Source organism: Portunus trituberculatus, chromosome 40, assembly GCF_017591435.1.
Source record: "Portunus trituberculatus isolate SZX2019 chromosome 40, ASM1759143v1, whole genome shotgun sequence".
Taxonomy (NCBI): Eukaryota; Metazoa; Arthropoda; class Malacostraca; order Decapoda; family Portunidae; genus Portunus; species Portunus trituberculatus.
The window spans coordinates 25,803,433-25,827,031 of NC_059294.1; the positions used below are offsets into that span (position 1 = coordinate 25,803,433).

Here is a 23,599-nt window from a genome sequence, read left to right on the forward strand (position 1 = left end):
TTTGGAAAACTAAGCAATAACTTTTTACATTGTCCAAGGAGTAGGCACCAGTGTGTTAGTCACCTGAGTTAGCTGTTTTGCTGCTATGAAGAATGTGTGGTACATCATCTGGTATACCAAAGGCAAACTATGCTGCTATTTTTTCTCCCATCCTCTCAACAGGCATAAAATGAGTATAAGTAAAGGGAAACTTAAGGAGATGCATATAGTTTACAAGGGTGGCTATGATCTCCCATTTATTTCCACTCAAACAGGAGTTAGATTGAGGACAACACAGTGGTTAATGGACCATTTCAAGGATGCTGGTGAGGCTACTGTACTCACCCTACTTTCCAAGTCTGGTACACCTCATAAGAATACTCTGAAGACCCATGTCCTCATCTCCAGGCATTTGGCTAACAGCATTAAAAATCAAAGATTAAAAAAATGATGAAGTTTACCAGACTTAGAAAATTATATTAGACCTCACTGGGAGTAATTATCATTTTGGCAGGTGTCTGCTGTCTCCTGGATTTGTTTGTGTCTCATTGCAAACTATCTCTTTTCAGGATATTTTAGGGTTCATAACATCAATGAATATTGCAGTGAAGGGCAAGAAAACCAGTGCACCATGTGTCACTAGCTCACTCACGGCAAGTCTGCTAAAGATGTTGGACACTATCTGCCAGTGGGTTGATGACATCCTCCCAATTGACCAGCCTCAGCGCTATGGAAATAAAGCCTTCAGAGACTTTTATTCAAGACTTAAAGAGGTAAAATACTCAGTAAATCAATGATATTCATTGAAAAGATAATTATACTAGATATTATTCTTATCCATAATTGGTTTGCTTCATGATCATTCAAAACACGTGGAATATGCCAACAAAAGTTTCCTTGTTTCTAACTAATGTATTGTTGTTGTATAGAAATACCAGCAGGGAAAACAATAAACTGTGCTTTGGTTTTGAAACCAGATAAAATATCATGATAGCTGCATTTTGTCTCCATGTATATTCTAAGATCAGAGGGAGAGAGAGAGAGAGAGAGAGAGAGAGAGAGAGAGAGAGAGAGAGAGAGAGAGAGAGATTAAATTCCTTAGCGAGATCATGCCTGAGAATTGAGGAAAACACCTAAATCAGAAAGGAAAGATGAAAATCATGTAGAGGAAGATGCAGTCTTATCTCATCTTTTGTTCTCTACAGTTCCCATTTAACCTGCACATAATAGGTGTGAAATTCAGTTGAAAAGTTGCTACCTTGCTATCTTGCTTTCTAGAAGGAACAGATCAATAGGCCTGACATCTTGTGTATGTGTGTGAACTTATCTCTTTTTTTTATGCAAGAGGGAGACCTGCCAAGGGCAGCATAGTATTAAAAAAAGTCCAATGGAACTGCAAATTCCCTAATAGATTTTAAAGGAATTAGCCAAAAGCCTGGGAAAAATGTCTTGAAACCTCCCTCTTAAAAGAAGTCAAGTCATATGGAGATGAAAATACAGAAGCAGGCAGGGAGTTCCAGAGTTTACCAGTGAAAGAATGAGAATACTGGTTAACTCATATATTAGAGGGTTGGACAGAATAGCGATGAGAGGGAGAAGAAAGCCTTGTGCAGCAAGGTCGCAGGAGGAGGGGAGGCATGCAGTTAGCAAGATCAGTAGAACAGTTAGCATGAAAATAGTGATAAAAGATAGAAAGAGATGTAACATTTCGACAGTTAGAAAGAGGCTGAAGACAGTCAGTCAGAGGAGGGGAGTTGATGAGATGAAAAGCTTTTGATTCCACCCTGTGTAATAAAACTATGTGAGTGGAACATCCCCAAACATGTGAAGAGTACTCCATACAAGGATGGATAAGGCCCTTAGCAGTTGGAGGGGAGAGAAAAACTGGTAGAGACGCCTCAGAACGCCTAACTTCATAGAAGCTGTTTTAGCAAGAGATGAGATGTGAAGTTTCCAGTTAAGATTATGAGTAAAGGACAGACTGAGAATATTTAGTGTGGAAGAGGGAGACAGTTGAGTGTCATTGAAGAGGAGGGAATACTTGTCTGGAAGGTTGTGTTAAGTTGATAGATGGAGGAATTGAGTGTTTGAGGCATTGAACACTACTAAGTTTTCTTTGCCCAAATAAGATATCTTAGAAAGATCAGAATTCAGGCTTTCTGTGGTGTCCCTGCATAATCTGTAGACTTCCTGAAGGGTTGGTTGTCTCTGAAAGGATGTGGAAAAATATAGGTGGTATCATCAGTGTAGGAGTGGATAGGGCAAGAAATTTAGTTAAGGTCATTAGTGAATAACAGAAAAAGAGTGGGTGATAGGACAGAACCCTGAGGAACACCACTTGTAATAGATTTAGGAGAAGAACAGTGGTCGTCTACCACAGCTGCAATAGAATGGTTGGAAGGGAAACTTGAGATAAAGTTGCAGAGAGAAGGATAGAAACCATAGGAGGGCAGATTTGAAATCAAAGCTTTGTTCCAGATTCTACCAAAAGCTTTTGATATGCCTAATGCGACAGCAAAAGTTTCACCGAAATTTCTAAAAGAGGATGACAAAGACTCGTTAAGGAAAGCTAGATCACCAGTAGAATGACTTGACGGAAGCCATACTGGCGATCAGATAGAAGATTGTGAAGTGACAGACGTTTGTGAATTCTCCTATTGAGGATAGATTCTAAAACTTTAGACAAGCAAGAGATTAATGTTATAGGACAGTAGTTTGATGGATTAGAACAGTCACCCTTTTTAGGAACAGGCTGAATGTAGGCAAACTTCCATCAAGAAAGAAAGGTAGAAGTCGATAGACATAGTTGAAAGAGTTTGGCCAGGCAAGGTGCAAGCACGGAAGCACAGTTTTTAAGAACAACAAGAGGAACTTCATCAGGTCCATAAGCTCTCCAAGGGTTTAGGCCAGAGAGAGCATAGAAAACATCATTACGAAGAATTTTGAATGAAGACATGAAATATTCAGAGGGAGGAGAGAGAGAGAGACAATCCCAGAATCATCCAAGGTGGAGTTGTTAGCAAAGGTTTGAGAGAAGGGTTCAGCTTTAGAGGCAGATGAGATGGTAGTGGTGCCATCAGGATGAAGTAAAGGAGGGAAATATTATAAAATAAAGTTATTGGAGATGTTTTTTGCCATACCAAAAGTCACGAAGGGAGTTTGAGTTTGGAAGATTTTGACATTTTCTATTTATGAAGAAGTGTTTGGCAAGTTGAAGGACAGACTTTGCATGATTCTGGGTAGAAATATAAAGTGGATGAGATTCAGGAGATGGAAGGCTCAAGTACTTTTTGTGGGCAACCTCTCTATCATGTATAGCACGAGAACAGCCTGTGTTAAACCAAGGATTAGAAGGTTTAGGTTGAGAAAAGAATGAGGAATATATGCCTCCTTGCCAGACACTGTCACCTCCATTATGTGTTCAGCACACAGAGATGGGTCTCTGACACGGAAACAGTAATAATTTTTTGGAAAATCAGCATGATACCTCCTCAGGTTTTCCCATCTGGCAGAAGCAAAACACCAGAGGCACCTCCACTTTGGGGGATCCTGTGGAGGGATTGAAGAAATAGGACAAGATACAGAAATGAGATTGTGATCGGAGGAGCCCAACGGAGAAGATAGGGTAACAACATAAGCTGAAGGACTAGAGGTGAGGAAAAGATCAAGAATGTTGGGCGTGTCTCCAAGACGGTCAGGGATACAAGTAGGATGTTGCACCAGTTGCTCTAGGTCATGGAGGATAGCAAAGTTGAAAGCTAGTTCACCAGGTTGGTCGGTGGAGGGAGAGGAAAGCCAAAGCTGGTGGTGAACATTGAAATCTCTGCGAAAGGATATAGGGATAAAATGTGCTCCAATTTGGAAATTAAATAGTCAAAGAATTTACTATAGCCAGAGGAGTTAGGGAAGAGATAGACAGCACAGATAAATTTAGAGGGTGACTGTTGAGTTGAAACCAGATGGTGGAAAACTCACAGGATTCAAGAGTGTGGGCACGAGAGTAAGTTAAGTCATTGCACACATAGACGCAACATCCAGCTTTGAAATGAAAATGAGGATGGAGAAAGTAGGAGGGAACAGAGAAGGGGCTACTGTCAGTTGCCTCAGACAGTTGTGTTTTGGTGAGGAAAAGAAGATGAGGTTTAGTTGAGGAGAGGTGGTGTTCCACAGATTGAAAATTAGATCTAGGACGGTGAATGTTGCAGAAGTTAATGAAGGAAAAGTTGAGGGAGGTGTCAAGACATTTTGGGTCGCCAACGAGAGAGTACATTTCTGGTCCCCTTCCCATTAGGGAACTCTGAGGCTGAATCTAGTGTAGTGTTGATGATAAGACTTGACTTGACTTTGGAGTGCAGGTCAGAGCTGCATTCTGCCTTTGAGACTACCATACTAAAAAGAAACAATGAAACTTAAGAATTTAAAAACTGCTAGATGATGGGTTATAAGATAATATTAAGTGAGGATCATATATGTGTATGCACATCTAGTAATTTTATATGCTATACACTATTAACATTTCAGCAAGGTGAAAGAATCTTGAGAGAGTCACTACCTGAAGAATTTCATCCAGCTGTTGCAGAGATTGCAGTTTATCTTATGGAAAGTTTTGGTAACTCTACAAGAATTGATTATGGTACTGGACATGAGCTATCCTTTATCATGTTTCTTTGCTGCATATTCAAAATAGGTGCATTGAAACAGGAAGATTCAGCTGCTGTTGTTACACAGATATTTAACAGGTACTGGTGTTCTTTTATTCTTTATTCTTTTTATTTTATTCATATATTTTATTATTATTATTATTATTATTATTATTATTATTATTATTATTATTATTTATTTATTTTTTTTAGTATATTTGTGTATTTATGTAACTGCAATTCAGAGAGACTGAACTACACTCATGCCCTTCTCTCCATATTCATACTTATCCAGTTTTTCCTTAACCCTTATGTTCCGGTGATTAAACTATTTTCCAATATCCTATGACGGGTAAAAATAGCAAACCTAGAAATTGTCAGAAGACTGTTTGAATACTAATAATTATTTTCTCTTTGTTATTCTGAATACAATGATGTACTTTCTAGCTCGATGTGACCTCTTAAAGTTTAGTTATTGCCTTATCAAGGATTCCTCCTCTGCCCGCTGTGTGATCTGTCAAGCAGAAACAGCTCGGTGAGCGATGACACCGTGCAAACACACACACACACTCTCTCTCTCTCTCTCATCTTGGAAGAGAAATTGTACACTTCCAATGAGAGAGAGAGAGAGTATTCTTTCACACACACACAGGATTAAGTCTTTACTGAATAAGATCTCTGTGGAGGAAGAGGACCTATATGCTGAGGTAGAAGAAAGTGTGAGATTGGGAGCTTTTGAGGAAGGCAAGAATAGACCATTAAAATTGAAATTAAAGTCTCAGGTGACAGCTCAGGCCTTGTTGAGGAGGGCTTGGAAACTTAAGGACTCTGAGGAAACCAAAACAATTTACATAAGAAGAAATATGTCACAACATGAGCAAATGAAAATGAAAGAGCTTGTAACTGAAGTGAAAGAGAGGAATGACAAAAGAACAGAGGAGAAAAAGACCAAGTTTTTTTTTTGGAGGATGAGAAATGGGAGGCTAAAGAAGTGGTGGATAAAACAGGCGGAATAGACATTACATGGAAGAAAGAGACTAGGAATGGAATACAAGTGACTTACATGAATATAGATGGATTTCTGTCTAAGAGGCTAGAATGTATAGATTACCTAAGAAATAACGAACCGGACATAATGTGTATAGTGGAAACAAAGCTAAGGCCCGAAATAAAGCTAGACTGGTTTGTTGTAAAACACTACAAAGTATGGAGAAATGATAGAAAAATAAAGGAGGTGGTGGTATAATGGTTCTTACTAAGGAAGATCTGATAGTGAAGGAGGTGAACTATAGTAAGAGAAATGAGGAAGTGATAAGTATGCTTATAACAGATGGCAAGAGAGACATTAATATTATAACAGCATACATACCACCCAGAACCAATGCTTGGGAATATGAACAGTACCAAATGGTGATGAGAAATACTCTAGACAGAATGAAGCAAGAACTCATCAGAAAGGATAGAGTGATGATAGTCGGAAACTTTAATTGTAAAGAAATAGTGTGGGAAGACTACGAAGTGGTGAACAGTGGTGAGTGGGCAGAGGAATTGTTAAAGGTAGCAACAAATAACTTGATGACACAGTGGGTGAGATCACCAACAAGGTGCAGGGAACAAGATGTTGCAGCAAGGTTGGATTTGGTATTTACCAGGGGCATCTCTCTAAAAGAGGAAATTGAACATAAATGTCCCTTGGGGAGAAGCGATTATGATGTCCTAAGCTTTGAGCTGGATACGGAATTAAGCACGAATAAGATTGTGGAACGCAGGGAGGAAAAATTAAATTATATTAGGGCAAATTATAACCATATAAGGGAGTTCTTTAACCCTTAACTTCCGGGGATTAAAATATTTTTTCCTGTCTAATGACGGGGAAAAATGGTACCTAAAATTGTCAGAACACAGTTTGAATACTGATAATTATTTTCTCTGTGTTATTCTGAATACAATGATGTACTTTCCAGCTCGATATGACGTCTGAGAGTTTAGTTATTGCCTTATCAAAGTTTCCTCCTCCGAAGTGTGACCAGTCAAGAGGAAACAGCCCGGAGAGCTTCTCTCTCTCTCTCTCTCTCTCTCTCTCTCTCTCTCTCTCTCTCTCTCTCTCTCTCTCTCTCTCTCTCTCTCTCTCTCTCTCTCTCTCTCTCTGTGTGTGTGTGAGAGAGAGAGAGAGAGAGAAAAAAGAAGAAAAATAAGGAAGGAAGGACATATTATCACTGATTTCTGAGACGTGTGTGTGTGTGTGTGTGTCATATTCTCCATTGAAAGACAGGTCGGGGTCTCGCGCCACCTCTGACGTTGATCGTCCCCAGAAGCGAGGCAGATGATGCCTCCTAGAAACACTCTGTGTCCTTAACATTATCTGGAGTCTGTTCTTCATCATTATTGCCTTCACTGTCACTTATACTGTGTAAGAGTCTCTGTCTCTGTCTGTTCTCCTGAGAAAGCAGGTGAATGATGCTCTACATCCGTGTCCTCACTACTAGTCTCTTCACTTTCCCAGTTTCTTCTTCTATATATTCACTGTCACTTTCTTCTAGCTCAGAACCACTGCTAAGTAAAGGGTTCTGCCTTGCTCCATGGTGATTTACAATCTGAGATCCTTGCTGTTATCACTGACCTTTCTACCCAGTCGGAGTTGCCAAGTGTCGCCCATAAACGGGAAAACAGTTCAGTTACCTCTAAAATTAGGAGCTCTTGTGGAAACACTTGTGTGGTAAAAGATGCCAGATTAATGAAATTGACTGGTCCGTGGTATACCAGGAAAGGGATATGCAATTGAAATACGATAAATTTATGGATTTGTATAACTCTGCTGTGAAAAAGTTTGTGCCATATTACAGAAAGAGGACTTTAAATAATAAACAGTGGTTTAATAGAAATTGTGAAGAAGCAAAAAGAACAAAGAAAAGGCATGGAAGAAACTTAAGAAAAACAGTGATGTATTATCAAGAGAAGTTTACAAAACAGCAAGGAATAGATATGTTGAAGTAAGGAGAACAGCACAGAAGGAATATGAACAGAGGGTGGTGGAAAACTGTGATAGTGACCCAAAATGTTTTACAAATTCATAAATGGAAAACTAAATATAAAGGAGGCAATAGTAAAGGTAAAAACGGGAAGAAGTATATGAGGATGCTGGAGATATAGCTGAAATTTTGAACGACAACTTTTGCAAAGTGTTTACAAAGGAGGAGCATTTTATGGGAGGAAGGCCTATGGAAATAAAGCAAATGCAGGACATCATGGTTACTAAGGAAGATGTAAGGAAAATTATAAGCAATCTGGATATTAATAAATCAATGGGGCCTGATGGCATATCTGGGAGGTTGCTAAATGAATGTAAGGATCAATTGTTGAACCCCGTATTTGATATTGTGGAAACCTCCATATGAACAGGATTAGTCCCGAAAGAGTGGAAAAGAGCTGACATTGTGCCTATATATAAGAATGGTAGTAGAATGGAACCACTAAATTATAGACCAGTATCGTTGACTAGTATATTGTGCAAGGTATGTGAAGAAGTAATTAAAGCTAAGTGGAGTGAGTATCTAGAAAGTGAAAACATTCTGAGTGAAAGACAGTTTGGTTTCAGAAAAGGAAGATCGTGCATATCCAATTTATTATGTTTTTATTCAAGAGTGACTGACATACTACAACATAGAGAGGGATGGGTGGATGCTATCTACCTGGACTTGAGAAAGGCCTTTGATAAAGTACCACACAATAGACTGATGTGGAAACTAAAGAAGATTGGAGGAGTAAATGATAAACTAGCAAAATGGATGGAAAATTACTTAATGGGAAGAGAAATGAGAACAGTGGTGAGAGGAAGGAAGTCCGAGTGGAAGAAGGTAACCAGTGGAGTTCCACAAGGGTCAGTGCTGGGTCCCATCATGTTTTTGATTTATGTTTATGATATGCCAGTAGGAATTGACAGTTACATGAACATGTTTGCGGACGATACTAAAATTATGAGGAGAGTAAGGAATGTGGAAGATTGTAACAAGTTACAGGAAGATCTTGATGAAATATATAAGTGGAGTAAGGAGTGGCAGATGGAATTTAATATAGACAAGACCCATGTTATGAAAATGGGAAGAAGTAGATACAGACCAAACTGGGATTACAGGCTGGGTAATGAAAAAATTAAAGAGACCAATGAAGAGAAAGACTTAGGAGTAACCGAGCAAAACACTTTGTCACCGGAGAAACACATTAACAAGATTTTTTTGAAAACATATAACATGCTTCAAAATATTGGCCTTGCGTTCCACTACCTAGATGAAGGAATGATGAAGAAGATATTATGTACCTTAATAAGACCCCAGTTAGAATATGCAGCTTGTGTCTGGTCACCGCATATGAAGAAAAATGTGAAGAAGGTAGAAAGGGTACAGAGGCTGGCAACAAGGATGGTACCAGGACTCAGGGAGTTAGACTATGAGGAAAGACTGAGGAAGCTGGGGCTGACCACATTAGAAGAGAGAAGAAAAAGAGGAGACATGATAACTATGTATAAATTGGTGAACAAGATTGACATACTGGACAGAGAGTTGATAAAGGTGACCACAAGTATTCAGCTCCGAGGACATTGAAAAAAGCTAATAAAAGACATCTTTCTAAATGACGTGAGAAAATACAGTTTCCCGCATCGTAGCATTGATAAGTGGAATAAACTGAGCAGTGATGTCGTTGACGCGGTGTGTGTCAATCAAATGAAAGAGAGACATGACAGGAATGGACAAGGAGACAGGACACAGAGAGCTTAGCTTGGGCCCTGTAATACACAAATAAGTAAATACAAATAGGTAAATACACACACACGCCCCCTTGATCGTCTTCCTAGAACACGAGAGGCACGCCTGCGTCTCCGTGGGCACTAGGTTCTCAATACAATGTTTGGAGTCTGTTCTCCATCACCATTATCTCTGTCTTCTCTCTGTTCTGCAAAAACAGGTAGATCCTCTGAATCATTTTCTGAGTCTTCACTACTGCTGTCTTTGCTTTCTTCAGTTTCTTCCTCATAATCACTGTCACTGTAGTCAGGCTCAGAAGCACTGCTAAATAAAAATTATCTGTCTTGTTCCATAGTGAGTTATGAACTGAGACGTCCCTTCGCTCTTATCAGGGTGCTTTTGACACGGCGGGTCGCTGGGGTTGCCAAGTGTCGCCCTCAGAATGGGAGAATAGCTTCGTTACCCCTAAATATTCAGAGCTAGTGGCAACACTATGGGTGGAAAAAGAAGCCAGATACTTCCACTCGCCATCTGACTCGAGAAACTGCGCGTGGAGCTCAAACATGAGGCGCGAAAATTCTTGATTACGGGAACGATCGCCGTCACTACGGATGCACTGATGCAATCGTTCATATACGATCGCCGGAAAATAAGGGTTAAAGTTGTCTACACTCCTTGCTGATACTGTATCCTCATTTAGTTTGTTCCAAACTTATTATATCTCTGTGGGAATTACATTTTGTTAGTTTTTTTTTTTTTTTTTTTTTTGACATTCACATATAGACCTGGTATTTTCTACTTCACTTTGTAGCAGTTTTTCATTATCTATTTCTTCTACTCGATGTTGGCAGATTCATTTCCTTTAACCTGACCTTGTTTGCTAATTCTTCTTGTTCTGGAACTATCTTCTTTACTATTCTTATGTATTCTTTCTAGCCTTTTTACATGTTACTTTATATTTCATCTTTGATCTAATGTGTGTCTCTGTGAGTGTGTGTGTGTGTGTGTGTAATTCACCTCGGTCGTCTGCTGGTCACCCAGCCAGTCTTCCCCATTATGGAGCGAGCTCAGAGCTCATAGACCGATCTTCGGGTAGGACTGTGTGTGTGTGTGTGTATTTACCTAGTTGTAGTTTTACAGGGCCTGGGCTTTATGCTCGTGTGTTTCAATGTTTGATCTGCTGCAGTCTCTGACGAGACAGCCAGACTTTACCCTACGGAACGAGCTCAGAGCTCATTGTTTCCGATCTTCGGATAGGCCTGAGACCAGGCACACACCACACACCGGGACAACAAGGTCACAACTCCTTGATTTACATCCCGTACCTACTCACTGCTAGGTGAACAGGGGCTACACGTGAAAGGAGACACACCAAAATATCTCCACCCAGCCGGGGAATCGAAGGTCCTCTAGCTTGTGAAGCCAGCGCTCTAACCACTGAGCTACCGGGTGTGTGTGTGTGTGTATTTACCTAATTGTATTTACCTAATTGTAACATACGGGAAAAGAGCTATGCTCGTGTTGTCCCGTCTCCATATCTATTAATGTCCAGCTTTTTCTTAAAATCATGAATATTCCTTGCGTTGACCACTTCCACGTCTAAACTATTCCATGCTTCCACCCTTCTATGAGGAAGCTATATTTTTCACATCTCTCCTATAAGTGGCCATTTTAGTTTTTCCCATGCCCTCTCGACATTCTTTCATTCCACATACACAGATCTTCCCTATCCATTTTTCCATGCCAATCATCACTCTGTATATTGCTATCAGGTCTCCCTTTCTCTTCTGTTTTCCAGGGTCGGAAGTTGCATTCTTTTCAGTCTGTCTTCATAAGTCAAATCTCTTAAGTCAGGCACCATTTTTGTTGCAGCCCTCTGTACTTTCTCTAGTTTCCTTATGTGTTTCTTTAAGTTCGAGCCCACTGTATTGTTGCATATTCAAGCCTCGGTCTTATCATTGCAGTAATTATTTTCTTCATCATTTCTTCATCTAAATATCTGAACGCCACTCTTATGTTCCTCAATAAGTTCAATACTTCTCCAATTATTTTGTTTATATGTCTCTCTGGCGATAGGTCATTGGTAATTGTCACCCCAAGGTCTTTTCTTCATGACTGGTTTTATGTCTTCATTTCCTATCTTGTACATACTCCTGATTCTTCTTTCACTCTTGCCAAACTCTATTTTCTTGCATTTTGTCGTGTTGAACTCCATTTGCCATGTACAGCTCCATTTCCATATTCTGTCCAAGTCTTCCTGGAGTAGTTCGCAATCTTTGTCACATCTCACTTTTCTTAACAATTTTGCATCGTCTGCAAATAGGCTCACATAACTGGACACCCCATCCACCATGTCATTTATGTAGACCGCGAACATTACTGGTGCCAACACTGATCCCTGTGGAACTCCACTCTCCACCAAGCCCCATTCTGATGGTCTGTCCTTAATTATTGTTCTCATTTCTCTTCCTACCAAAAGTCTTCCATCCATTTTAGTAAACTGCCATGCACTCCTCCTACCATTTCAAGTTTCCAGATCAGTCTCCGGTGTGGTACCTTATCAAAGGCCTTTTTTAAATCCAGATATATTCCATCAGCCCAACCATCTCTTTCCTGTATTACATCTATCACCCTCGAATAGTAACATATCAGGTTTGTCGTGCATGAACGCCCTTTTCTAAAACCAAATTGACACTCACAAAGTATGTCATTTTCTCCAAGAAGTCTGTCCATCTATTCTTCACCACCCTCTCACACATCTTAGCTACCACACTTGTAAGTGACACTGGTCTATAGTTCAATGGGTCTCTCTTGTTACCTGATTTATAGATTGGGACAATGTTAGCTCTTTTCCAGTCTTGGGGCACTACACCTTCCCTTAATGAGGCATCAATTACTTCACAAACTTTTTCTGCCAGTTGCTCCCTGCATTCTCTTAAAATCCATCCTGATACCCCATCAGGTCCCACAGCTTTTCTCACTTCTAAACTCCCCATCATATTCTTGATCTCCTCCACAGTTACTTGAAACTCCTTCATAATCCCTTTCTGTTCCATTACCAGTGGTTTGTCAAAAGCAGTCTCCTTTGTGAATACCTTCTGAAAGCATCCATTCATAGCCTCTGCCATTTCCCTGGGATCCTCACTGCATACTCCATTTACTTCTAAACTTTCAATACTTTCTCTATTTTTGATGTTGTTGTTCACATGTCTGTAAAAAGCCTTGGTTGGTCTTTACATTTATCAATTATATCCTTTTCTTGTTTCTTTCTTTCTTCTCTTCTAATCAACACATATTCATTTCTTGCTCTTTTGTAACTTTCCCACTGCTTAATCCGTCTTTTCCTTCTCCACCTCTTCCATGCATCCTCTTTTCTTGTTCTAGCCTTTTCACATCTATCGTTAAACCAGTCCTGCTTTCCAACTTCTCTATGTTGTCTTATTGGTACAAATTTTTCTCACCTTCTTTGTATATTTTATAAATTCCTTCCACTTTTCATTTGCTCCTTAGCACTCTTGAATTTCATCCAATTTGTCTCTTGAAAGAATTTCTTTAGGTTTCCAAAATCTGTCTTGGCATAATTCCATCTTCCCACTTTATATTCTTCATTTCTTCTAGATTTCTCTTCATCTATCACCTTGAACTCCAAAACTGCATGATCACTCTTTGCTAAAGGGCACTCCACCCTCATCTCCTCAATGACCATTGGCTCTGTACTAAAGACCAAGTCCAGTCTTGACGATGCTCCCTCTCCTCCAAACCTAGTATCTTCTTTGACCCACTGAGTTAACACATTTTCCATTGCCAGTGTCAATAGTGTATTTCCCCATGTTGTCTCTGATCCTTCCATTGACCAGTCCTCCCAACACACCTCTTTACAATTAAAATCTCCCATCATTATAGTTCGTTCACAGCCACCCAACATTTCTTCCAGACATGTTCCTGTATCACTTATCATTTCTTCATATTCCTGTACTGACCATGCATTTGTCTTAGGTGGTACGTACACCACTATGTAGTGCCTCTTTTTCCTTCATTAGTTTCTGCTCTGATCTTTAGCACTTCTGCCTTTCCCATACCTTCTTTCACTTGATCCACCTTTATATCTTTTTAACCAGCAACATCACTCCTCCTCCCATCTTACCTACTCTATTTCTTTTCCAAACATTATATTTCCCTTCTCCAACCATCATCAGGTCTTCTCCCTCTCTCAGTTTTGTTTCAGTAAGACCCACAATATCTGGGTTCTTGTCCCTCAAGTAATCGTTGAGTTCTAAAATCCCGATATCACTCCATTTATGTTGGAATACATTACATTCCGCTCATACGTAAGTTTCTTTAGTGTGTGTGTGTGTGTGTGTGTGTGTGTGTATTTACCTAGTTATATTTACCTAGTTGTAGTTTTACAGGGCCTAGGCTTTACGCTCGTGTGGCCCCGTCTCCATATCTACACTAACCAATTTTTCTTTAAAACACATTTTGGTGACACCACTTCCTCATTCAAACTGTTCCAAGTCTCAACACATCTTTGCAGGAAACTATATTTTTTAACATCTCTCAGACATCTTCCCTTCCTCAGTTTTTTACTATGCTATCTTGTGCTTCGAATGTCATATTCTTCTCTCAGAATCAATTTCTCATTATCCACTTGATCCATTCCAGTAATCAATTTATAAACTTGTATCAGATCCCCTTTCTCCCTTCTCTGTTCCAGGGTTGGTAAATCCATAGCCTTTAGTCTCTCCTTATATGTCATCCATTCAAATTCTGGAACCATTCTTGTGACCATTTTTTGTAGTCTCTCCAACTTCCTTATGTGTTTCTTTTTTAAGGGAGGTCCACACAACTGCATATTCCAGTCTGGGTCTTATTATAGTACTTATCAATTTCTTCATCATTTCTTTGTCTATATAGTGAAATGCTAATCCAGTATTCCTTAGCAAATTATACGTCTCTGAAAATTCTATCAATATCGGTTGATTGTTTTCTTCCATCGTCACTCCCAAGTCCTTTTCCTTTTTTACTTATTCTAGTTCTACTCCATCTCCCATCCTGTAGATTCCCACTGGTCGTCTTTCACTCTTTCCTATTTCCATGACATGTCTTTTGTCCACATTGAATTCCATCTCCCATTTTTTACTCCATTTCCAGATCTTGTTTAAGTCTTCCTGCAGTATTTCACAATCCTCTTTTTGCTTTATAACTCTGCAGTTTCGCATCGTCCGCAAACAGATTTATGTAGCTATTCACTTCCTCTGGCATGTCGTTTATATATATGAAAAAAAGTATTGGCACCAATACTGACCCCTGTGGCACTCTGCTTTCTACTGCTTTCCACTTGGACTTCATATCTTTAACTACCGTCCTTATTTCTCTCCCCCTCAAATAATTTTCCATCCATCTCAGTGTGCAACGCAAAGTGTGCTAGGGCAAAGGAGAAAAGAGATGGAGAAGGAAAAGGTGGAGGAGAAATAGAAATCCAGAAAACTTCAAAGCAGCTAATATGCTAAGGTGAGGAAGGAAGAGCTATTGGACATTGTCTCTATGGAGCAACCTTGTTCTAAAGATTCATAAATGGAAAATTAGGCAAAAGAAACAATAGAAAGGTTAAAAGGAGACATGGTGGAAGACGTATGGCAGAACTGTTAAATAGTAAATTTCAGGAGGCCTTTACTAAGGAATCCTTCCACAAAGACTGTCTATATGAAGAGATTGTCCAAGCTTGAAATAAAGAGTTGATAACGGAACTAGATGAAGAGAACAATCTGGATGAAGCCTCCTGCAGAATATTTGTAAGGAAGAACTAGGAAGTCCTATTTCATCATAAAATGCTCAATGTGGAACAGTACCAGTAGAATGGAAAAGAGCTGATGGTTCCCATATATAAAGGAAGGAAGGAAGAAACTTTAAATTCAGACCAGTATCACTCCAGTGTAATATGCAAGATGTGTGAAACAGTAATCTGGATCAGTTTCTTGAAGACAACTTATTATCAAATCCAATTTGGTTTTAGAAATGATTCATGTGTAACTTTATTGAGTTTCTACTCTAGAATAGTTGATAAAGTACAAGAGAGAGAGGATAGATTAACTGTATTTTTTAAAATTTTAAATAAATACAGTCAATCCATCCCTCTCTCTCTCTTGTACTCTATCAACTATTCTAGAATAGAAACTCAGTAAATTTGTTACACATGACCGACCTTTTCTAAAACCAAATTGGCTATTTGATGATAATTTGTTGTCTTCAAGAAACTCGATCCATTGTTTTTTTATTACTGTTTCACATCTTGCATATTACACTGGTTAGTGATACTGGTCTGTAATTTAAAGTTTCTTCCTTCCTTCCTTTCTCATATATGGGAACCACCTCAGCTCTTTTCCATTCTACTGGTACTGTTCCATTTTCTATTGAGCATTTTATGATGTATACTATAGGACTTCCTAGTTCTTCTTTACATTCTTTTAATATTCTGCAGGAGGCTTCATCCAGTCCCATTGCCTTCTCTTTATCTAGTTCCGTTATCAACTCTTTTATTTCAAGCTTGGTTACTTTAATCTCTTTCATATAGACAGTCTTTCTATTACCCTGTGGTCTTTCGAATTTGGATTCCTTAGTAAAGGCCTCCTGAAATTTACTATTTAACAGTTCTGCCATACTTTTTTGTCTTCCACCATCCCGTCTCTCCTTTTAACCTTTCTATTGTTTATTTTTGCCTTAATTTTCCATTCATGAATCTTTAGAACAATTTTGGTTGCTCCATAGATTTTTTGACAATGTCCTTTTAATAGCTCCTTTTTTCTTCCTTCCTCACCTTAGCATATTAATTTTTTGCTGCTTTGAAGTTTTCCTTATTTTCTGGATTTCTATTTCTCCTCCACCTTTTCCTTCTCCATCTCTTTTCTCCTTTGCCCTAGCACACCTTGCGTTAAACCAATCTTTCTTTCCTTCTTCTTTAGGTCTATATTACAGGACATAATCCCTGACTCCTGTTTTGTGTATTTCCAAAAATAAGTTATATTTGTCTTGCATTGTCTCTGAGTTTTCCATCTTCTCCCAGTTAACGTTTTTAAAATAGTTCTTGAGGTTCTCAATATCAGCCTTTCTGTAATTTAATCGGTCTCCTTTGTATGATTCGTCTCTATCTTCCTTTCCCTCTTCTATATCCATTATTAATATTACATGATCACTCTTTCCCAATGGGCAATTATATCTTATATCATCGTTCATTTGTATACCCCTTGTAAAAACCAGGTCCAATCTCGCTGGCTCATCGTTTCCTCTGAATCTTGTGTGTGTGTATTTACCTAGTTGTATTGTACAGGGTTCGAGCGGGGCTCGTAGTGTCCTGTCTCCATATCTCCATTTATCTAATTTTTCTTTGAAGTTATGCACACTATGTGCTGCAACAATTCCATTATCCAGTGCATTCCATTTTTCCACCGTTCTGTGTGGAAAACTGTATTTTCCAAAATCCTTCACACACTGCCTCATCATGATCTTTTCATGTCCTTCCATCCTCTTCCGCCAACAGCATCAGGTCTTCTTAGTCTATCTTTTCAATATCATTTACTATCTTATACATTGTTATTAGGTCCCTGCATTCTTTTCTATCTTGTAAGGTTGGCAGTCCCATTTCCTTCAGTCGTTCTTCATATGTGAGGTCCTTTAATTCCGGCACCATCTTTGTAGCAATCTTCTGTATCCTTTACAATTTTCTTATATCCTTTTTAGAGCTCGGAGACCACACCACTGCTGCATATTCCAGCTTAGGGCATATCATGCTTGTGATGATTTTTTTCATCATATCTTTATCCATGTAATGAAATGCCACTCTTATATTAGTCCACATCTTATATGATAGTCCAAATATCTTGCTTATGTATTTATCAGGGCTCAGATTTTCTTGTATGATCACTTCAAGATCTTTTTCCTCTTTAGTCTTCATTATTTGCTCCTCTCTCTGTTTGTCATTTTTCCATTGATATACTTATAAAAAAGCTTGGGTTCCTTTTCATATCTCTTCACTACACCCTTTTCAAAATTCCTTTCCTTCTTATCCTATTGTATTCATTCCATGCCTCTTTGTACTGCTTCCTATTTTTTCATTCCATTGCTTCCTTAATTTTTTCCAAGATGCATCCTTATACTTTTAGCTCTTGCACATATAGCATTGTACTACATGTATTTACCTAGTTGTATTTACCTAGTTGTAGTTTTACGGGGCCTGGGCTTTATGCTCGTGTGGCCCGGTCTCCATATCTACACTTATCCAATTTTTCTTTAAAACTATGCACACTCGTTGCTGACACCACTTCCTCACTCAAACTGTTCCAAGTCTCAACACATCTTTTGGAAACTATATTTTTTAACATCTCTCAGACATCTTCCCTTCCTCAGTTTCTTACTATGTGAACTTGTGCTTCTAATGTCATATTCTTCTCTCAGGATTAGTTTCTCATTATCCACTTGATCCATTCCGTTAATCAATTTATAAACTTGTATCAGATCCCCTCTCTCTCTCTTCTCTGTTCCAGGGTTGGTAGATCCATAGCTTTTAGTCTCTCCTCATATGTCATGCCTTTAAATTCTGGAACCATTCTTGTAGCCACTTTTTGTAGTCTCTCCAATTTCTTTATGCATTTCTTTTTATGGGGGTCCACACAACTCCTGCATATTCCAATCTGGGTCTTATTTTAGTACTTATCAATTTCTTCATCATTTCTTTGTCCAGGTAGTGAAATGCTAATCCAATATTTCTTAGCAAATTATATGTCTCTCTGAAAATTCTATCAATGTGGCTTACCGGTTGATTGTTTTCTTCCATTGTCACTCCCAAGTCCTTTTCCTTTTTTACTTTTTCTAGTTCTACTCCATCTACCATCTTATAGATTCCGACTGGTCATCTTTCACTTTTTCCCATTTCCATGACATGGCTTTTGTCCACATTGAATTCCATCTCCCATTTTTTACTCCATTTCCAGATCTTGTTTAAGTCTTCCTGCAGTATTTCACAATCCTCTTTTTGTTTTATGACTCTGCACAGTTTCGCATTGTCCGCAAACAGATTTATGTAGCTGTTCACTCCCTCTGACATGTCGTTTATATACAGTGCTTACTCCAATTTTGCGAGAAATGGGGTGGCATTGTGAGTCGCAAATTTGGAAATCGCAAAATTGGAAGTATTATTCCTATTGGAAAAATTGAATATGGTGGACCCCTCGTCCATGGTCGCCTAATTTTTCAATATTTTCCTAATATTTTTACCCATATTTATATCACATATATATTGAGCCAGGTATCTTTCCATATGAATGATCATAGTGTTTGTACAATGGCTACAAGAATAAAAAAATCTGTCCACCATAGGTTTTTACAGCTTTTTCAATTTTCTCACTGTTTTTAAACACCATTCTCACAGTTGATTCTCCCACACCAAACTCTCTGGAAATATCACAGTTCCTTTTTCCATCTCTTTTCATCTTAATTGTCTTCATCTTCTGCTCCAAAGTTAGCCTAATGTTTTTCTTGGATGGTTGTGCCATGTTGCACAAAGTCGAGCACAAGGATTCCTCCAAATTTGCAGAGAGAACTCCGTGGAGGTGTCTTCAATGGAAGTCAGTCCAGTGTTGCCAGATGAGCTTCGTTGAATTACCACCAGATTTTTATGAAAACTAGCCAAAAACCACCAAACTATGATAAATATAATATAAATATGATAATGATATAGTAAAATATGATAAATATGAATAAATTAATAAAATGTTGCCTATATAATAGAGTAATATATAATTTGCTGGAACGCTCTCTCTCCATCGTAATCCAGAAAGGAGCAAGATGGGCAAATTTAAAAAATGGCAATTTTTGGTCCTTGGTCGCAAAATTGGCGTATTGCAAAACTTGAACTCACAAAATTGGAGTAAGCACTGTATATGAGAAAAAGTATTGGCGCCAATACTGGCCCCTGTGGCACTCCGCTTTCTACTGCTCTCCACTTGGACTTTATATCTTTAACTACCATCCTTATTTCTCTCCCCCTCAAGTAATTTTCCATCCATCTCAATGTGCTTCCTTTTAAGCCACCCTTCTCCTCTAACTTCCATAGTAATCTTTCATGTGGCACTTTATCAAACACCTTTTTTAAATCTAAATAAATACAGTCAATCCATCCCTCTCGCTCTTGTACTTTATCAACTATTCTAGAGTAGAAACTCAATAAATTTGTTACTCACGACCAACATTTTCTAAAACCAAATTGGCTATTTGATAATAATTTGTTGTCTTCAAGAAACTCGATCCATAACTCGATCCATTGTTTCTTTATTACTCTTTCACACATCTTGCATATTACACTAGTTAGTGATACCGGTCTGTAATTTAAAGGTTCTTCCTTCCTTCCACTCTTATATATTGGAACCACCTCACCTCTTTTCCTTTCTACTGGTACTGTTCCATTTTCAATTGAGCATTTAATGATGTTGTATATAGGACTTGCTAGTTCTTCTATACATTCTTTTAATATTCTGCCTGAGACTTCATCCGGTCCCATTGCCTTCTCCTCATCTAATTCCGTCAACTCTTATTTTAAGCTTGGTTACTTTAATCTCTTTCATATGGACAGTCGCTCTATTACCCTGTGGTCTTTCAAATTTGGATTCCTTAGTAAAGACCTCCTGAAATTTACTATTTAACACTTCTGCCATACTTTTAGGGTCTTCCACCATCCTGTTCTTTCCTTTTAACCTTTCTCTTGTTTCTTTTTACCTTATTTTTCCATTTATGAATCTAGAACAATTTCTGTTGTTCCTTACATTTTTCGACAATGTCCTTTTCATAGCTCCTTTCTTCTTCCTTTCTCACCTTAGCATATTCATTTCTTGCTGTTTTGAAGTTTTCCTTATTTTCTGGATTTCTGTTTCTCCTCCACCTTTTCCTTGCTCCATCTCGTTTCTCCTTTGCCCTAGCACACCTTGCATTAAACCAATCTTTCTTTCCTTCTTCTTTAGGTCTATATTTCGGGACATATTCCCTGACACCAGTTTTGTATATTTCCAAAAATAAGTTATACTTCCCTTGCACCATTTCTGAGTTTTCCATCTCCTCCCAGTTTACATTTTTAAAATAGTTCTTGAGGTTCTCAATATCAGCCTTTCTGTAATTTAATCGGTCTCCTTTGTATGATTCGTCTCTATCTTCCTTTCCCTCTTCTATATCCATTTCTAATACTACATGGTCACTCTTTCCCAATGGGCACTTATATCTTATATCATCGTTCATTTGTATACCCCTTGTAAAAACTAGTCCAACCTCACTGGCTCATCGTTTCCTCTGAATCTTGTGTTTTCCTTTACTCTTTGGTCCATCATATTATCTATCTTTAGGTTCAGGAATCTATCTACCCAGGCTTCTTCCCCCATACCACTTTCATAATTTTCCCAATCCACTTTTTTACAGTTGAAATCTTCTACTAATATAACTTTTCTCCTTTCTTTAATGATTCTCATAAGACTCCTTATTGTGTTATTTAATATGTCTTTATATTCTTGATTGGTCCATGAATTTGTTTTTGGTGGCACATATGTTCCAATGATTGTTAACTCCTTTTTATTAATATGTATCTTAATATACAGTATTTCTGATTTTCATTCCTCAAACTCCACTTGATTTACCACCATCTCTTTCCTTAACATCATCATGACTCCTCCTCCTCTTTTACCCACTCTGTCTCTCCTCCATATATTATACCTTTTATCTATGTCTATTTTTATTGCCTCATTTAACTTTGTTTCCACCAGGCATACAATATCTGGTTCTTCTTTCTTTATGTAATCTCTTAATTCTAATTTACTTCATAAAATTCCATCTATGTTTGTATACATCATTTTTAATCTCTTGTTCTTATCATTTTTAGTTAAACTTGCTCCATTTTTTTTCTCTTCCTTCTCTTTTATATATCATTTCCTTATCCTGTCTCCTATAATTCTCCAAAAAAATGCTGCCTTCTCCTCCTCTGACCTTTCATTATTTTTTTCTCTTGCTTCTGCCACCAGTTCGTTGTGTGTCTTCCTTTCCTCCTCATTTCTATTTTTCTTTATATATATATATATATATATATATATATATATATATATATATATATATATATATATATATATATATATATATATATATCTTTGCAACCTTCTGTTTCTCTGAGTTTTGTTGTTCTATATAGTATTTCTTCTGTTGCTGTTTGTGATTTTAGTAATATCTTAATTGGTCTCACTGTTCCTTCTTGATATGGTCCCATTCTGTGGATTTCTTCTACTTCCTCTTCTAAGTTCTGTCTATCCTCGTCATTTAGATTTTTTAGTAGGTCTTTTACTGGTTTCATTTCCTCTTTTTCCCTTCTTGGTCTATATTTAACATTTTTTTTCTTTCAGGCCAAAAAAAATTACACTTTTTTTTCTGCAGTTTCTCTCACCAGATTTTCTTAAGGACTCCTATCATTTTGTTTGTCATATTCTCATCTTTTTCTTTTAACTGTTCTTGAAATACTTCCTGAAATGTTTCCTTGTCTTTCTTATCTTGGATTTTCCATGCTTGTATTTCTTTTTTAATCACGTCTTGCACTCTTTCTTCTTCTTTGTTAACTAGATCTTTCAGCCCCTCTTTTTCTTTCTCGGCTTTACCGAGTCCTTCTTCCATCAATTTCTTGTAGTTAGCTACTTCCTTTTTTAATTCTTCATTTTCTGCTCCTAGCCTAGTTTCGTTTTCTTCCATTCTTTTTATCCTTTCTTTCAATTTCTGGAGCTCTTTTTCCTGTTCTTTGTTCTCTTTAATTCCCATACTCTCTTTCATCCATTTATCTAATTTACGTTCAATAGTCAACACTCTATTAAATAGTGAAGTATGTGCCGTATGCCCGTATCAAAGCCTTTGAATGCTCTTTCACCCTCACCAACATAGTCATCATCATCTTTCATTCTTTCCCATGTCTCATACCTGCATTTAGATGGAATCTCTTCCTTACTCATGATTTTGTAACGCTGTATTCATGAAAATGAGTCGACACTACTCGCCCAGGCCACTGCAAACAATAGGTAGTGAAGATCAGCTGATTCTTGGGGCGACGTCACTGCGTCCTTTCTCGACCACGTCTCGTGTGTGCCTTTGGTTTCTTTTACTCTGTATTTAGGAACATTTATTAACTCCTTCATTTTACTTGTCTAGGAATATATCATGTGTGTGTGTGTGTTTGTGTGAGTATTCTTAATATTATAGTGTCTTTATTCAGGAAAAATAATAATTTTCAAATTTACTTTTATTTAAAAATGGATTATAGAGACTACAATCCTGAGCAGTATTATGTGAAGTCTCCTTTTAAAATATTTTAAACCTCTGAATTGCAAATTTGATTTCTCTAATTTTACATTATTCTTACGTATTCAAATGTCATCCCTTCTATAAATATAAAATATAATTACTACATGTAGCTTATTCACTACCATCAGGTTTTATCCATAGGTACCTTTCCTTGTGTCGTAAACTTCAGACAACTTACAAGATGGAGCCAGCAGGAAGTCAAGGAGTTTGGAGTTTGGATGATTATCAATTCATTCCATTCATTTGGGGATCATCTCAACTTCAAATGAACCCAAAAATTTCTCCAGAGATGTTTTGCAATGAAAAGACTGTTAATGACAATGCAGATGATTACATGTTCCTCAGTTGCATCAAGTTCATCTTATCAGTAAGTCATATTTTAAGGATTATGTATTAAATCTTGAGACAAGTAGCCACACACAATATTTTACTTCTACAATTGTTATTTTTTATTACCATTTGTCCTCTGCAAGATCAGTTATGTTTCATTTTTACAGTAACCAAATATGCACTCGCTCTCTCTGCACGCATGTACTTAAGAACATAAGAGCATAAGAAAATTATAAAGTACATGAGACTTACCTCTGGGGAGTTGAAGTGTGCTTGTAATTTTATGAAGCAAATCACCTCTGCTTGAGGGAAGCATTAACATGAGATCAGCTGTTCCGTTCCACACCATCAGACTTTGTAGCAACGAACACCCACGTGAGTTACACCCTAAGTTTCCATACATCAAATCACAAATAAAACTTTCCTCATAAGGAAACAGAAAAACAAGGGTTGGAAAAGAGGCGGGCATGTTAATGCTTCCCTCAAGCAGAGGTGATTTGCTTCGTAAAATTACAAGCACACTTCAACTCCCCAGAGGTAAGTCTC

General features: G+C 37.9%; 1 protein-coding gene across 3 annotated transcripts in view; it reads left to right on the top strand.

Moving 5' to 3' along the window:
• Positions 1-23,599, top strand: part of LOC123516280 (serine/threonine-protein phosphatase 2A activator-like) — a 91,270-nt gene that overhangs the window by 45,804 nt on the left and 21,867 nt on the right. For all 3 annotated transcript variants that reach the window (XM_045275540.1, XM_045275542.1, XM_045275541.1), the window contains 3 exons: positions 549-752; positions 4,501-4,718; positions 22,865-23,090. In XM_045275540.1, the coding sequence (XP_045131475.1) occupies positions 549-752; positions 4,501-4,718; positions 22,865-23,090 (648 nt within the window). The remainder of the gene's footprint in view (positions 1-548; positions 753-4,500; positions 4,719-22,864; positions 23,091-23,599) is intronic.